This window comes from Myodes glareolus, chromosome 19, assembly GCF_982192425.1.
Source record: "Myodes glareolus chromosome 19, mMyoGla1.1, whole genome shotgun sequence".
NCBI lineage: Eukaryota > Metazoa > Chordata > Mammalia > Rodentia > Cricetidae > Myodes > Myodes glareolus.
In genome coordinates, this window is record NC_142044.1 from 2,315,084 (window position 1) to 2,332,084 (window position 17,001).

Genomic DNA, 17,001 nt, shown 5'->3' on the forward strand with positions numbered 1-17,001 from the left:
GTTATGCATGGTCATGTGATGTTTTTTGTCTGCATACTTATCTATTTCCGCTTTTGCTTTTTGATCTTACTATGTTGACCAGATGTTGACCAGATCTTTGCTTTTACTTACCCATATGTTTAGAACATGGTATTTAAGATTATGGGAAGTTGTGTATATTATTTCTTTCTCGAAGTATTTATAGTGTTGGAGGAGGCCGCTTGTTCATCCCAGCCGCCCAGAACCAAAATCACCACACAGAAACTATATTAATTAAAACACTGCTTGGCCCATTAGCTCTAGCTTCTTAATTATATTATTAATTTGACTTTTATATTAATTTGACCCATTTCTATTAATCTGTATATCGCCATGTGGCAGTGGTTTATTGGCAAATATTCTGTATGTCTGACTCAGTTGCTCCATGGCGTCTCTCTGATTCTGCCTTCTTCCCGACATTCAGTTCAGTTCCCCCCCCCCCCCCAAGCTCTGCCCTATCAACAGGTCAAGGCAGTTTCTTTATTCATTAACCAATAAAAGCAACACATAGAATGAAGGACCTCCCACACCATTATAGTTTGCTTTTTCTTTGAGTTTCTGGACTTCTTCCATCTCTTTATTGATTGCTTATTTACTTCTGAATCTTAGTCTCAACAAGTAACCATAGTTGATTTGGAACTCACCATATCACCCAGGCTGGACTGAGCTCATCCCTTCCTGTTTGCCTCCAAACACTGTTATTACAGATGTGCCCTGATACACTCTGCTCTGCCTGTTTTTATCTGACTTTTCCTTAGCCAGCCCCTTCTCTTACTAAAACTCAGTTAAGGGGAGAAGAGCACCATATTCTCTTGGCAGTGCTGTTGTCAGTGGGGAAGTTTAAATTGCCCCATCTGTTTTTACAGGTTCTCTCATAATTTAGATACATTTATTTGTGGTATGAAGTTTTTGCCTAGGTAATAAAATCAAATCACTAGATTACAAAATGTCTTCAGGTTGAATAATAGCTACATTTTAAGTAGTACATTTTAAATAAAGACAGATGATTTAGAATACTGGTCATGACTGGGTTCCTGCACCCCTGGCTTGTTTTGTAAATATGGGTTTTAGGACATGACCTTATTTGTTTGATTGCTGCTGTCTGTGATTGTTCTCTTACCTCAGCAGCACAGATGAGTGGAAGTAACAGAGCATATATAGTTTGCAAGCCTTTTACATAAAAAGTCTTGTTTTAAAGTTATATAATTATTTGAAAATTTCATTTAATTCCATTTAAATTAAAAATATGGAATAAAATATTTTCATAGAAATTTCTATATGATGATTATTAAACATTAGATAGTCTGTATACATTTTTGTTGAGTTGATACTTTATTGAAAAGTTGCTGTTTATGCTATATTAATATTATAATGAAACAGTTTAGCAAGGTAAATGTTATGTTAACAGATACTGCGATATCCATATAACTAGAACCTGTGTAGCCATTTTGTGTTTTCTAGAGAAAGGGAAATGAGGTAATGAATTGTTAAAGCCAAATTATTAAAATATATGTCAAATGTTATAGAGAGATTGTTAATGTGTCTGTGTCTATATAGATTTTAAGGTTTTGAATGTATACACACACACACACACACACACACTCTCAACTTGACAGAAGGTTACAACAAGTATTACCTTGGTAGAACTGAGCCCCTGAAGCACTGATATTGGGTGATGCTGGACTTGCTAATCTAAATTCTGTGAAGTTTCTTTCCCTTTTGTTCAGGTTTGTTTTAATTCCTTTCAAGAAATGGAGACTTTGTTATTGGCTTCATATATAGAGCTTGGTAACTGTCTTCTACCATTTCTAATGTCTGGTTCAGAGTCCTTTGTCATTTTCAAGCTCTTGAGTGCCAGAGACTTCCAGGCTGGTCTTAAGCTCCCAGTGTCTCATAGCCGTGAAAACTCAGGCTATGGCCAGGTTTTGAGCCAGAGACTAGTAACTTTTAGGTGTTCATGTCAGAGGTGTGTTGTGCTAGATTTTAGATACTAACATCTTGCAGCTAAGTGTTACAGCGACTAACTTTTGTGTTGTGAACAGTAACTAGTGGTACAGCCCCTGAGCTTTGGTAGTTAATACATGGTAGGCTCTTAACCCATAACATCTCTGGCCCTTTTCCTGTGGCAGGGCTGACAGTCTTGTCTCTTCTGCAGTAGCTTGTGTCCTCCAGCGGGCTCCTTTGCTGCTGTTCTTGCTGCTGTACTCTAGGCTGGAAGCTCTAGAGCATGTCTTCCCCTGCTGTTTCTAGGCCACCCCTCTGTCTGTGATATAAGTTAGGAAAAGTCTGGGAGGACGGTGGCTGGAAGGATGACTAGGCAGTTAAGAGCATGTACTGCTTTTGCAGAGGATTTGAGTTTGTAGCTAGAGACTGCTCATTTGCTTCCCAGCTGTCTAGCCCAAATAAACACACAGAAACTATATTAATTGCAACACTGTTTGGCCTGTTAGCTCAGGCTTCTTATTAACTAACTCTTACAACTTAAATTAATCCATTTCTTTTAATCTGTGTATTGCCATGAGGCTATGGCCTACCTGTAAGGTTCTGGCATTGCAGTCTTTTGCAACTACGTGGTATCTCCTTGATTCCACCTACCTTCTCTCTATATCTATTCAGATTTCCCGCCTGATTTTGTTCTGTTAGCCATTGACCGAAACAGCCTCTTTATTAACCAATGGTGATAAAACATATTCATAGCATGCAGAGGGGAATCCCGCATCTTGAGTTCAGTTCTTAGTACCCATGTGGGGTGACTCACAGTCACCTGTGACTCTAGGGGATCCAGTGCCCTCTTTTGCAGAAGGCACCTGCACTCATGTACATGAGAGAGTGGGGGGCAGGAGTGGGAGGAGAGAGGAAGAAAGGGAGTTAGGAAGGAAGAGAGAACTAAAAAATGAATCATAAAAATAGATTAAACCATTTAGGAGAAGCCCTATTTGGTTCTATGTTGCGACACTGGGGTTAGGAGTGGAGGGTGGAGAGTCAAGGATGGGAAGTACAGGTGTGTTTGGGGTGGAAATAGGATACAACTTGTTTGAGAAACTGGACTATTCCAACAAACTGAGAATAGCCTGCTGACAAGACAGAAGTTGTCTGCTTAGGAAACTAAAAAAAGGGGTGTGCCGTGCTTGTGCTCAGGTTTCAGTTCTACCTGTTGTGTGTGGCCAGTTCCCTCGCAAGCCGTGCAGATCACCATCCACAAGCTTGGTTATGAGTCAGTCACAAGCATCACACGACACCTACATCACGAGCTTTCTTCTGAGTCTCTAGAGCAGCGTTTCCCCCATCTTACCTGAGTGAGAACACCTGAAGGGTGAGCAGGGTCAGCTAGAGTTAACTGAGGAGTCGTGCTTGGTGTCTTCTAAAGTCTGTGTGATGACTAGAGTTAGCTAGATGACTAGAGTTAGCTAGATGACTAGAGTTAGTTAGCTAGATGACTAGAGTTAGTTAGCTAGATGACTAGAGTTAGCTAGATGACTAGAGTTAGCTAGATGACTAGAGTTAGTTAGCTAGATGACTAGAGTTAGCTAGATGACTAGAGTTAGCTAGATGACTAGAGTTAGCTAGATGACTAGAGTTAGCTAGATGACTAGAGTTAGCTAGATGACTAGAGTTAGCTAGATGACTAGAGTTAGCTAGATGACTAGAGTTAGCTAGATGACTAGAGTTAGCTAGATGACTAGAGTTAGCTAGATGACTAGAGTTAGCTAGATGACTAGAGTTAGTTAGCTAGATGACTAGAGTTAGCTAGATGACTGACTAGAGTTAACTGAGGAGTCATGCTTGGTATCTTCTAAGGTCTGTGTGATAACTAGAGCAAGGCCTTCAGAGTGGCCGTGGTCGCTTGACTTTACCGTTGCTAGAAGCTGCGTGGGTTTTCTTTAGGACTGTGGAGTGTTCAAAACCACTGGTTGTCAGAGAAGGGGCTGCTTCATTGGTAGATCCTTCTCTGAGGCTGGGTGCAAGGGAAGGGTCTAATGGTTGTCAATCAAGTAGCTCCTCTTAACAGCTTAGATAAAAACAAAACATCAAAGGTGCTTACAGTGAAGGTCTATCAGTCGTGGAACTGACATTCCCAGTTACTTAAGCCATTTTTGCTACCCTTAGGAAAATCTTCAAATCTATCTCCCTATCTTGTACGACCATTTCGGGTCTTCTGTTCTTCCCTCATGACAACCTTTGGATCCCAGGCAGAGCCGTGCTTCATCTCCATTCTCACACACCACTCGAGTCTAGCTCAGAATCTCCTTTGTGCTTTGTTGCTAGTGTTTGTTTTCCTTCAGTGTTTCCATTTGTCTACTCAACTGTGTTATCAGAAGAACAAGTCCTTTTCTTTGTGTTAGAAATATAAAGTGTCAAATTCCATGACTTATTTAGATGAGTCCTGAATTTTTATCTGATCTCCATTCCTATATAGTCATATTTGTTGATATGGTGCACTTTCTGGAAATGCCCTTTAACTTTTATCATTTTACTTAAAAGTTATATCCTTTAGGAAAACTCACTTGACCTCCCTTCCTTATGATAGTGTGGAGTTTAGGAAGAAATATTTTCTTTTTCAATTTATTATCAATGATCTATTTCTCAAGCCTGGAATCAGTGGGCCCCATCAACATCATTTCAAAGGTAACACAGATATTGAAGTCAGATCATATTCCACAGTCTTTTGGACCTGAGAACGAGGAAACGTTATTAATTGAATTAGGGCATTAAAAACAGATGATTACTTTGGAATGGCATAGGAGAGTGGGGAAGGAATTGAGTAACTTTTCAGAGTAAATATGTTTCATTTTAGACTTACTATACTCGAGGTGCTAATATTTAAATAATCTCGTTTAATGCATGTATGTCTTGTGTATGTATGTGTATATGCATATAGGTACACCCATGTGTGCTTACATTTTTGAGGGCAGAGATTGAAGCTGTGTGTCCTCCTGGCATGCTCTCACTTAGTCTTTCCCTGAACCTGAAGTTTTTCTAATGTGGCAACCAGGGACTTCTAGAGTTCCACTGTCTTTTCCCCCAGCACGGTTACTGTAGAAGGTGCTGCTGCCCAGTTTTTTATGTGGGTGCTGAGGATCTGAACTCAGGTTGTCTACTTGTACGATAAACAGTTGTACTAGTTTTTGGTAATTCAACTAGAGTCATCTGGGAAGGGGTAAGGTCAGCTGAGGAATGCTTCCAACAGATGGACCTGTGTGCATGTCCTGAGTAATGATTGATGTGGGCAGACCCAGCCCACTGTAGGTGGTGTCATCCCTAAGCAGGGCAGCTTGGCTGTATAATATAAGCTCTCAAGGTTGCCTTCTGATCTTAGTATTACAATACTGATTACCAGAGGGCGTTGAAGGAGAATGTTCCTGAGTCTTGTACTAGTTTATTTACAAAACCTTTCGTGTCTCAGGAGCTCTTGGTGACCAGAGCTGCTGGGTGAGCTTTTGTCCTTTTCTGCTTCTGAGTTTGATGCCAGAAAACAAGTGCTCGTCACTTGTCTTTCCCCCCCTCAGCTTCTCTCTCCATCAGCTCTGTGTTTACAGCGCTGCTCTTACCTGTTTGAACTTTTGTCCTCAGTCTTCTCACACCTTTCTGAATCTGATAGTTGATGGTTTTCACTTTCTCACTGACTAGACCTGTAAAGGCCAAGGGACAGGCATGCTACCTGAAGCCATGACCTGTCAAACACAAGTAATGGGTCTATTTGCATTCAGTATTTGCTTCATTTCCCTCTGTTGGGAAGAAATGACATTCTTGCTTGCTTAATGAGGAGTGAATGTCAGTATTTTCAGAAATAGCTATGTGATCCTCAAGAGAAAGCATTTTTTTTTTGCAATGAAATATGCTCTCCAGACATTTTGGAAAAATTGAAACCCAAAATAAGAAAGATAGAAATGTAATAGTTTGGGGTTAAAAGTTATCTCAAATATTCTTACTAGCATTTTTGAAAACATAGTTTTCTTAATTTGACGTTTTAAGCTTTCAATGGATAAAAATGTGTAATATTCCAAAGAGATGTCTACTGGTAAAAAGTAGAAGAGGAATTTAAAAATAATGATGGAAGTAATTCCAGTTTTACTGTGCAATACACTTATTTCATAAATTTTATTTTGCTTTATTTTTATTTAATTGGATTGGACAGGTTTTGATTGGAAGCCCACTTGTAATTGAGACAATTTAAATATAATTGAAGTCAAATAAATTCATATTATCAAAAGGATTCTTACCTAATTACTATATGTATATAATTACAGTTTTTAACCACAGTTAGAAAAGTATTCACACATTTGGTAATGTTTGTTTCATAGCATATATTCCTTTGAGTGCCGTGATTAGTGCTCATCTGTATACATGCTAACATTTCAAGTGTATTATAAATGTATTGAGTTTGCTTTTCTCTCCAATGACAACAGTGTTGTTTTGTAGAGGAGCTTTATTAACTGCGCATTTATTTATTGATTATTTATCTTAAAGGAAGCCTCGTTGGAAACTCATATTTAGTCTGCCGTATTCCCTTTCGCTTCTAATAACATTTTAGAAATAAAAGTAACTTCTTTCTTTTGCTGTAAAATATTTGTCATCTCCTGTACCCCAGATTTATTGGACTTCGGTAGCGTTGAGTGGCTTTTGGCTGGAATGTTTATTATGACATCATTGTAATCTGATGCAGGTTGTGATTTCAGATGGTTTCAGTGTTAAATATTTTCATAATTATGCTAGTTTTGGCCGTTCACATAAGACTTTTTTTTCACATATCCTTAATGAACGTGTTTTACTTCTGGGCTTTTGAGGCAAACACGTTTCAAAAATGAATAGTGTGCTTTTAATGTTAATATTGTGCAGAGTATCTAACTGGATTTTTTAAAGTTGTTTTTTGAACGAAGGGTAATTATAGTGAAGTTCTGCTCATGGTAGTAGTCTTTAAGTATTTGAGGACTGAAGCATACCCACAACTAACAGAAGATGTCATTGGAAAGATTGAATTATGATGTTGTTTTGTGGAATGAAACACTCTGGAATTATTATGTGTTATCTTAAAAAATGAACATTTTAGGCAGATTTCCTTTGTTGTTTATGATGTCAAATATTTTGTTTTTTTGCTTATTTGAAGTTTCAGGCAATATTTTCCCAAATGCGCCACCAGCATCTGAAGTTATGCTGCACTGTAAAAGAGACTCAGCTTTTATTAGGATATATTTCTCTTGGCGTTATTAAATAAGGACTTTTCTCTTCTTGTTGAATGTATGTGTGTGTTATGCTTATATATATGTATTGTGTATATGGTTCACATGTGGGTGGGTGCTTGGTACGTGTGTATGCACACTTGTGGAGCCCAGATGTTAATGCTGGGTGCCTTCCTTTGTTGCTTTAGTCTTTATTTAACGAGGTCGGGTCTCTTGCTAAACCTGGAGCTTGCTGATTCTGCTAGTCTGGCCTTTCAGCTTGCCCTGTTGACCCTGTCTCTACTTGTTGCGTACTGAGATTAAGTGGACTGCTGTGCCTGACTCTTGAATAGGTACTGGGAATGCAGACTCTTGTCCTCACACTTGTGTGGCAAGTGTTCAATCCGTGCCGCATGTAACCCAGCCCCGAAGTTTTGTTTTATATATTTTTGAGATTTTATTTATTTATTTTAATTTTATGTTTTTGGATGTTTTTTTCTTTATCATGTGCATGCCTGGTGCCTCCAGAGTTTAAAAGAAGGTATCGGCTCTCCTGGAACTGGAGTTATAGACAGTTGTGAGCTCCCATGTGGGTGTCCAGGTCCTCTGCAAAAGCAGCCCAATGCTGTTAATTGCTGAGTCATCTATTCAGTCCCTGAATTTCAGTTTTGAAGGAAGGTCTTCATATCTTTTATTTACTCCTATTACAAATTATATCTGCATATTTAGTAATTATTTGTGTGTGTATGTGTGTGAAATAAAAACTAAATTTCCCCCATTGTAAATGTCATAGTAATTACTGAGAGGGGAGTGAAGGACGAAGGTCACCATCCACCCTTTGTGTTGGTGTTCCTCCCTGCACATCTGCATGTCACGTTAAGTTGTGCTTTTTGTTCTTAACAAGAGAATAGTGAGTTGACAATTGTGCTTATCTCAATATTTTGTCTTTTCTCTTTTTCTCATACCTATTTTTATTTTACATTTAATTAATTCAATTTGTGTATGCTTATGTGCATGCATATTTTAAGGTGTAACTTACCTTCTTTTTCTAAATGGAATGACTATCTTCCTCTTAAAAAGAAAAGAAAGAGAAGGAAGGAAGGAAGGAAGGAAGGAAGGAAGGAAGGACGGAAGGAAGGACGGACTGCTTGGAACTAGCTAATAATGTTTTTGAACTCCTTGATGACAGGTGTAACTAATTTATCTTAGGAAATAAGTCCACCAATGAAGACATGACTATTTTTATAAATGTTAATTTAGGACATGAAAATTATACTCATTTGTATTTTTTAAAAAAGGAGATAATTAGAAATGTACAATTTATGTTTTTATGTATCCATATCAAACCCATGTAAACTATATTTACTACTAATAGTAATTTAGTAAGTATTATTAAATAGTATGCGAAGATTGCAAGACATAAATAGAGATAACTAAGATGACTGCTTGGATTCTAAATAATGAGAATTTTAACATAGAAGTCATAGAACAGAACATTAATTTCCTTTCCTTTTATTTTGTTTTTAGATATGGAAATCATTAAAACATTTTCCTGAATAGGCATATAGGTTTGTAAAGCCATAAATAAGATGTCTTTGGATAGTGCCAGGTAATTTGTTTTGGAGCTAGCTAAAGAAAGACGTGTTAAAGCAGTTAGTGTATGTGTGTGATGTGTGCCCTGCCTGTGTGGGCCCTGAGGCCAGAGCTGCACGGTCTTTATCATTCTCCACCGTATTCCTTTGAGGCAGGGCATCTTCTAGACCTGGAGTTGTAGGTTCTGGCTTGGTTGGCCATCAGGAAGTCCTGTAATCCTCCTGTCATTGCTTTACTTTGTGCAGGGCTTACAGGTGTGTGTAGTTATGTTATTGGTGAGCTGTGTGCAGGCTGGGATCAGCAGTCCCTCTGCTGTGTATTAAGTGCTGTTAGCTGCTGAACATCTGCCCAGGCCTTAAACTAGTTATTGTTAAGTACTGTTTGCAAATGCATAATTTGAAAATTGGTTACATAAATTTTGAGAGCTAAAATTTGTAAAGTCTGACTTTTAGTAATCTTAAATTCACATGCTGACCAAAATTTTCTAGTTCTTGAATGTGATCAATGTTTCTTTTTTCTTTAAAACAAAAATAGGATGACCATGAAAGCTGTGGTTCCAACTCTACCAACCGAAGCACTGCTGAAAACGCAAAATCATCCGTCAAACCCCGAAGAATTCAGCAGGCTGCTCCTACAGACCCTGATTTGCCACCAGGTAACTTCTCACGTTGAGATTACTGTTGTTACTGACCATGTGTTAGTGTTTGTAGAATATATATTTTCTGTCTTATTTGCTGCCATAAAATGTTTAGGTCATATGCACATGTGCTTTGCCACATGACTTCAGAACATGTTGGGTCCAGAGCCCTCACAGATGGCTCCTAGTCAGATCTTGGTCTATCCTTTGTGGTTGTAGTCAGAGCCTCTCCCAGCAGAGCCTCAGGGTTTCCTTGCCTTGTTTTGTGCTAAGAGCCAAGAGAAGGCACTGGGTCACTGTGTTACTGGATGCTAAATTACCAGCAAGATGATAGGATATTGTAGCTGTATCTGAAAGATACCATAGATACATCCTGCTTTATTTCCTGATGTCTTTATTTATCCAAGATAGTATGATTTGCAAACAAACACTTCCTAGGCAAATATTTAATGAAGAAAGAGATCATTTCCTGCTAGCATTGTAGTCACATTGCTGCCTTTACAAGTAAGTTGTCACTTACTTCTCTTCTGAGTTTTAAATTTTATTAGTCATGTTTTTGTGTGTTGTAGTGGAGACTGGTGTATGCTTTATTGTGCTACATTTGTAGGTTCTCTGCTAGTTTTAATTCAGTTAACATCTGTGTTAACAGATAGTGTTAGACAGACCATTTTGACAGCTCTGCCACTCTCAAATGTGTTCAGAGTTCCCGATGCCGTTGAAGTGAGAGTCCTTTGCACGTGCTGTGGGCAGCTCGGTGCTGATGCTGCCTACTCCTGTCTTGCCAAGTGACTGTCTGGGCTAGAGAAGGAGCCACAGGATATTCCTAATGTTTCCAGAAGTTTCTCAACTTCTTACTAATCATTCCTTTGGGAAAATTGTCAAGTTAAACTGGTAGCTTATACTAATTTATTAAATGTGTAGCTTAATTTCTTCAAATTCAACAATGTATCTTCTTAGAATTTCCAGCATCGCCCATGGTGTGTAAACTTGTCTCTTGCTCTTTCCCTGTCTCTCTTGCTTCCTCTTTTCCTGTGTCTTTCTTCCCTTCTGCCAGTTTAAGGTAAATCAAGTTTTGTTGCATATTTTGCTTTTCTTAAGAAAAACCTCAAAATCTTGTTATTTTTTAACTTCAGATAGAACAATTTTACGGCTGATTTGTGAACTTGGGTTCTACATATTTAATGACTCTTTAGCGTCAGCATTAGGATTTAGACTGGTAGAGTTATGACAGTTGACTAATTTTCAGTGCCATAAAACCGTGTTCTACGTGGGCAGCTTGAGGTAGCTTGTGGCTTAACATGTGTTTCCTGCCTTGTCTGAGAAACTAGAAAGTTGTTAAGCAGCAACTAGATTGCTAGCTAACTACTAGAAGTCAGGACAGTTAATTTTTGCTAAAGGGGAAAAGAGAAGAATTTTGAGAATCTGATTGGGTAAGCTGACAGAGATCATTTATTCAAAGAATGACCTATATTGCTATTATTCTGCCTTGTTTTTGTTTTTGTTTTTCAAAGTAGAGGTAGACTCCTGTTTCTAACTTTCTTCGGGCAGAGTTTTGTCTCTGTGGTTATAGTTTTTAAGTTGGAATATTTTTATGGATTCAAAAAGATTTAAAACTTTAACATTTAAACATTTTTTGTTTTGCCTGCAGAGGCTAGAAGAGGGCCTGGGACTGCAGTTACAAGATTTGGGCTGGTCTCCATTGGAGAGCAGCCAGTGCTCTTAACTATGGAACCATCTTGCCAGATTCTCCAGAAATGATGTTGATGAAAGTTTTGGTGTTGTCAATATAGGCATTCTTTTTTTCCTGAGTAAATAGCTTCCTAACAAGGAAAGAGTAAGAATCAGTATCTAGAACAATCTTTCAGATTGTGTGTCTTGACCAATGATTAATTCATCATTAAAGCTGTTTAGTGGGTTACAATAAGCATTTTTTAAAAACAAATGTCTCAGGATAGAAAACCTCAAGGTAATAGTATGTAGTAACTGAGGTGTGTGTGTGTGTGTGTGTTTGGGCTAGGATTTGATGTCATATTCTGACTAGGTGAAGGTCAGCAGAGAAGAGTCTGATTTGAAGCATATGTATTTGCTTTAAGTCAGTTATAGAGGTCCAAGAGCAGTCTTTTGTGGTGATGAGAGCCTCGAGTTCTAGGCTTAGCTCCTCTGAGACACTGACTGTTTTTCCTGTATGTTTACTGTTTTCTGCTTTTCTCCAAGTTCCCTGCATATTGTTTTTTGTTGTTGTTCTTGTTTGTTTTTCACTCCCCCTTTCTTTTCCTTTGCTGGGGATCAAACAAAACTTCACACAGGTTAGGCAAACACTACCACTGAGATTCACACTAGATGCTCAGAGAAACTAGATGCTCAGGTTTCTGTAGTTTATCTTGGTGTAAGATGCGTCCAGGTTTTCCTTCGGTTCTGTTTTCTCTGAATTAGAGTTTGGCTTTTATTGAAGGCTTTTTTCTTTAAAATGTTCTTAAAGAGTATTGGTTTGACTTCAGTTAGAGTCTATTAATTGATTTATACTTTTCTTTACAAAGTATTTCTCTTTTAAATTTTCTACTTTAATTGTATGCTAGGATGCTCAGAGATAAATTTATGTTTCATTATGTAGATGTAGTACAGATGCATTACAACTCCTCTCTCTCTCTCTCTCTCTCTCTCTCTCTCTCTCTCTCTCTCTAATGCAAATATTTAGGGTTTAGTTAACCTCAAAACTCTGTACTCATTGGACCAGAAACTCTATCTTAGTCATTTTTGATAATCAGTAGCATGATAGCAAGCAAACACGTTCTGTGACAGGCCGCTAAGGCCACGTAAGCCGTTCTTTTGTCAGTCTTCTGAGAATATTGTGAAACCAGATACACATGGTTAGTAAAGTAAGACTGTGGCTGTGTGCCTCGTACAGCCCATACCACCCTGCAGACCATCCTTTCAGACCATGATGCAAATGATTATAAGGATGTAATTACTGATGATTTGAGTTCACATTTGCTGTTTGTAAAGTCTTTTCTAAGATGCTTATGTTCCTGTTCCACCCTTGCTTACTGTTTTCGGAGAGCTAAAGTAGCTGTTGCTCTGTGCTTTTGTAGGTTTTATGGCTGTGCTTGTTGGGAGAGATGGATGGAGCACTTAGAATTACACTTCTTAGACTTGGAGCCTCACTTTACTCTGCGGCCACATGCATACGCACATGCACTTTGTTTGGTTACTTGAATTTTTTCTTGGCTATTAATAATATTATTCCAGGACATTACTATATTTTATAATTTTTTTAAAAAAGTCAGTGCTATATAGTAGTAGTAGTTTTTCTTTATTTTGCTAAACTAATCTTTTATTCTTTAGTATGTTTTCATTTTCATTTTTATAAAATAGTTTGGCATATAGGCAGATAAATCTTTGCATACATCTCTTTATTTTCTTAAAGAGATTCTTACTAATTTATAGAATTAAAATATATAGATATGTAGTATATAAATATATTATATAAATACATATGCACAATAGATTTATGATACAATATACATAATATATTTATATAAGATATACAAATACATGTTATATATAGTTTATTATATATCATATATATGAATGATTTTAAGTTTTTCAGTATAGGTGACAAAATTATTGTTTGACAATCTTTTATTACATCAAGGTTTTGGTGCATTACTGTTTATTTTTACTATTATAAATGTTCTATTGAAATTTTCAGGTGGAAAACTGCTATCCCATACGCTTTATAGCTATATCTAATTAATCGTTTATCATCTTATTTCTGTTTTGTCACTTTGTGTAAAAAAACTTAAAATATCCTATTAACTTATTAATATTCTACTATTTTCAGTTACTGCCCTTTGGCTTTTTTTATGTAAAATGCCATTAGTTTTGTAGGATTAAAAAGACTTATTTTTGTGTATGCACGCATGTGTATGTCCAAGTTTGTGCCATGGTGCATATATGGAGAACAGCTTGAAGAAGTTGCTTCTTTCCTCCCACATGTGGATCGCAGGTCAGCTTGCTTGGTTTCTGAGGCAAGTTCTTTTACGTCCTGAGTCATCTTGCTATCCTGTCCCTTTGTTCTTTATTTTCCTTCTTTTGCTTCTGAGCAGTCTAGGTATGTTCACATCCATCCATTCGTGGCACAGGTATGTTCACACACAGTAGCCTGGGGCTAACACTGAACATTATCTTTCTATTGCTCACCTCTTTATTTTCTGTGGCAGGGTCTCTCTGACTGACTGCCGTGGAGGTCCAGGAACCCACCTGTCTTTGCTCCCCAGCTCTGGGCTCCTGATATGAGCCCCAGTGCGTGGCTCCTTTTCTGTGGGATTCAGGGTCTCATATTTGAGTGGCACTTTACTCACTGGAGCATCTCCTCAACCTTGTATTTTTTAAACCCTCTGGGACAGTGTCTCATCATATGGCACTGATTGTCCTGAAACTTAAGCAGACCCCATGGATCAGCCTGCTGCTGTCCTCTGGCAACTGCCTCTCTGTCTTCTTAAGTACTGTGTTTCTCCTCTACCGCGTGTCAGTGTTACATGTCAGCGAGGGCTGCACTCGTGTTTCTCCTCTACCGTGTCTTACATTTTGCTGTTTAAACACAGTCAGGATGTAGTATCATTGCTGTCCTTTAATTTGTTAATTGATTTTTGAGATCATTTCTTGTTATGAAGCCATGGAACTCTGCTTTCTTCTGTCTCAGCCTCTAGGACAGCTGGGAATATAGGTGTGTGACACATGCCAACTGTTCATGAAGCAGGCAGAGAGCAGACAAAGTATATCTATAATACAGTGATCCTTGTGTAGGATCTAGTGCTAGCATTACTAAACATGGCCTCTGGTATATTTGTTCATATTCATGTTTCCTTACAGTGTCTTTTAGTAAAACTATATGTTGGGCTGTCTGCTATTCTAGTTTATTTAAACTTTAATTTCATCTTTACAGAATACTCTAAAACAATAGTCATCTTTTACATACTTTGTTTAGTAACATTTCAAGAGTATTTATTTGCAGACTTACAGCTAGCTAATTGAGCCTTTTCCTTACTTTGTAGGATACGTGCAGAGTCTGATTAGACGAGTTGTAAATAATGTAAACATTGTTATAAATAATCTGATACTGAAATATGTTGAAGATGATATTGTCCTTTCTGTCAACATCACTTCTGCTGAATGTTATACTGTAGATGAATTATGGGATCGTGCATTCATGGATATTTCCGGTGAGTAAATGTCAAGAAAATAGTGTTTGTGCATACTTATCTATAAGTGATAAAATCACATTCATTTCTTAACCTTTTTGGATGTCTTTTTTTTTTTTCTATTTTTCTTTGTGGCATGATTTCTCCATGTAGCTTTGAGCCTTTCTGGAACTTGCTTTGTAGACCAGGCTGACCTTGAACTCACAGAGATCCACCTGCTTCTGCCTCCCAAATTCTGGAATTAAAGGCGTGCACCACAACCACCTGGCTTATTTGGGGGGACTTTTTGGTAGCTGTAACAAAAAGCATATGAAGTGGGAAAAGTGCATGTCCACAAAAGTTAGCATGAAAGGTTAATAGCAGTTGAAGAACCATGAGAGTGGCCTGGAGGGGTGGCTCAGCCTTGAAGGGCTAGGCTTACAACCAACAATATAAGAAACCATGAGATTGTTTTTGAAAATTAAAAATTTTTATTCTCTTTTACCTATCATATGGTTTTTCAACTATGATACACAGTATTTTACAGTATAATGGGTTATACCAATAAAAATTAAATTTGCTTTGCATTTTAATTGCCTTTTTAATGAAAGAAAGCAAGAATATTGCCTTACATACCTTTTTAAGAACATCTGGAAATCTTTGATTGTCTTGAAGCTTTTGGCTATGACTTGTCTCATTCTCTGCAGTGCTGACCCTGCAGTGGGTGTCGTCAGCCACTACTCTGCTTGACATCCACACTGCTCGTTGGTCTAATTAATCAAATAAGAAAATTGGCATATGTTTGATACATTTAGAAATGTGTTCTAATTTTCCTTTTTTGCTCACAGTGGTTTTCTTTTTGTTTTTCTTTTTTAAGCTACTGATCTGGTGCTGAGGAAGGTCATCAATTTTTCTGACTGTACAGTTTGTCTTGATAAAAGAAATGCCAGTGGTAAAATCGAATTTTACCAGGATCCTTTATTATACAAATGTTCTTTCAGAACTCGTCTTCATTTTACATATGATAACCTAAATTCCAAGATGCCATCTATTATTAAAGTGAGTATCTCTTTTTCTAGTAGTTTGCTTACATGCCTTTATTTTGTTTTTTGGTTCTTGTGCATTGTAATTAAAGGAAAATATCCAAAGGAAAAATGAACTTTATCAATATATGTACTATTTGTTTTTATAAAAAGTTAAATATATTAGTTTTTATTTTGAATTTTTTTGTACAATGTGTTCTAGTAGAGATATTTTGGAGGCAACCTCTTCTGCAGTGATGAATGTCCTTTGGTCTTGCTGGCTATTACTAGTCCTTACCTTGTTACAGCCTGAGGATGTCATATGAAAACGCAGCCCACGGCTCTGAGATTTTATTGCAGTACCACTCAGGAATTTAGCGCAGCAGTAATCTGAATTTCAGTCCTTAAAATTTGCTGGGCACCATATGATGACTAGATTTGTCTTATGCTGTTTTATAAGGCTTGATATGACAACCTAACCATATACTTTAGTTTTTTGGCTCAACAATTTTTGCTGCTGCTGTTGAGCTGGGTCTAACTCTGTAGGCCAGGCTATCCTTGAATTCATTATGTATCTCAGGCTGGCCCTAAATTAGCAATTTTCCTGTCTTAGCTTCCTGCATGCTGAGCCACCATGAGTTATCATGCTAGGCCAAGTATTAGCTTTTTTTTTTTTTTTATTTTTGAGACAGGGCTTCTCTGTAGTTTTTGGTGCCTGTCCTGGAACTAGCTCTTGTAGACCAGGCTGGCCTTGAACTCACAGAGATCCACCTGCCTCTGCCTCCCGAGTGCTGAGTATTAGTTTTTGATCCATAGTTCCAATATGTACGTAAAGTTTGGAGCACTGGAGTTTCCCAGGACATGTCTTTTGATGCATGCAAGATACTGGCCTATGAGTACAGCAGAGTGTTGTTAGGAGTCATTTTATTGCCACATTCTTTTAGTAGAATAGTTGTATTTGGTTTTCTCCTAGGTCGCAGGGCTAACTAGCCTCAGGTTCTTGGTTACCTTAGTGGTGTTGGGTATGGGTTCTTTCTTGGGGAGTGGACCTTAAGTTAAATTGGTGGGTTACTCCCACGAGCTCTGTGCCATTGTTGCATTAGCACAGCTTCCAGGGGACACCATTGTGGATGAGAGGGATTTTAGCTGGGTTGGTGTTTGTATTTTTCCTTTGTAGCGTGCAGAGTGCTTTCCTGCACCAAAACTGCTGGAGTTTGGGGATGAGGGCTCTATGTTCACCAGCTGAACTTTTCCATGTTCAGTGAGATGTGTAGGTGTTGTCTCAGCAATAGGGCCTTGATCGTAAAGTACAGTAACTGCCTACTTTATGTTTATGTATGAAATTTTGCTTTTCCTTGATAGGAATCAGTCATCTGTATTTTACTTTTATCTTC

The 17,001-nt window shown here is 37.8% G+C and overlaps 1 protein-coding gene across 4 annotated transcripts in view; it reads left to right on the forward strand.

The window, feature by feature from the left end:
* The window catches only part of Vps13b (vacuolar protein sorting 13 homolog B), a 513,205-nt gene that overhangs the window by 25,873 nt on the left and 470,331 nt on the right, over positions 1 to 17,001 (forward strand). For all 4 annotated transcript variants that reach the window (XM_085679117.2, XM_085679115.2, XM_085679119.2 and 1 more), the window contains exons 4-6: positions 9,303 to 9,423; positions 14,460 to 14,627; positions 15,463 to 15,644. In XM_085679117.2, coding sequence (XP_085535243.2) covers positions 9,303 to 9,423; positions 14,460 to 14,627; positions 15,463 to 15,644 — 471 coding nt within the window. The remainder of the gene's footprint in view (positions 1 to 9,302; positions 9,424 to 14,459; positions 14,628 to 15,462; positions 15,645 to 17,001) is intronic.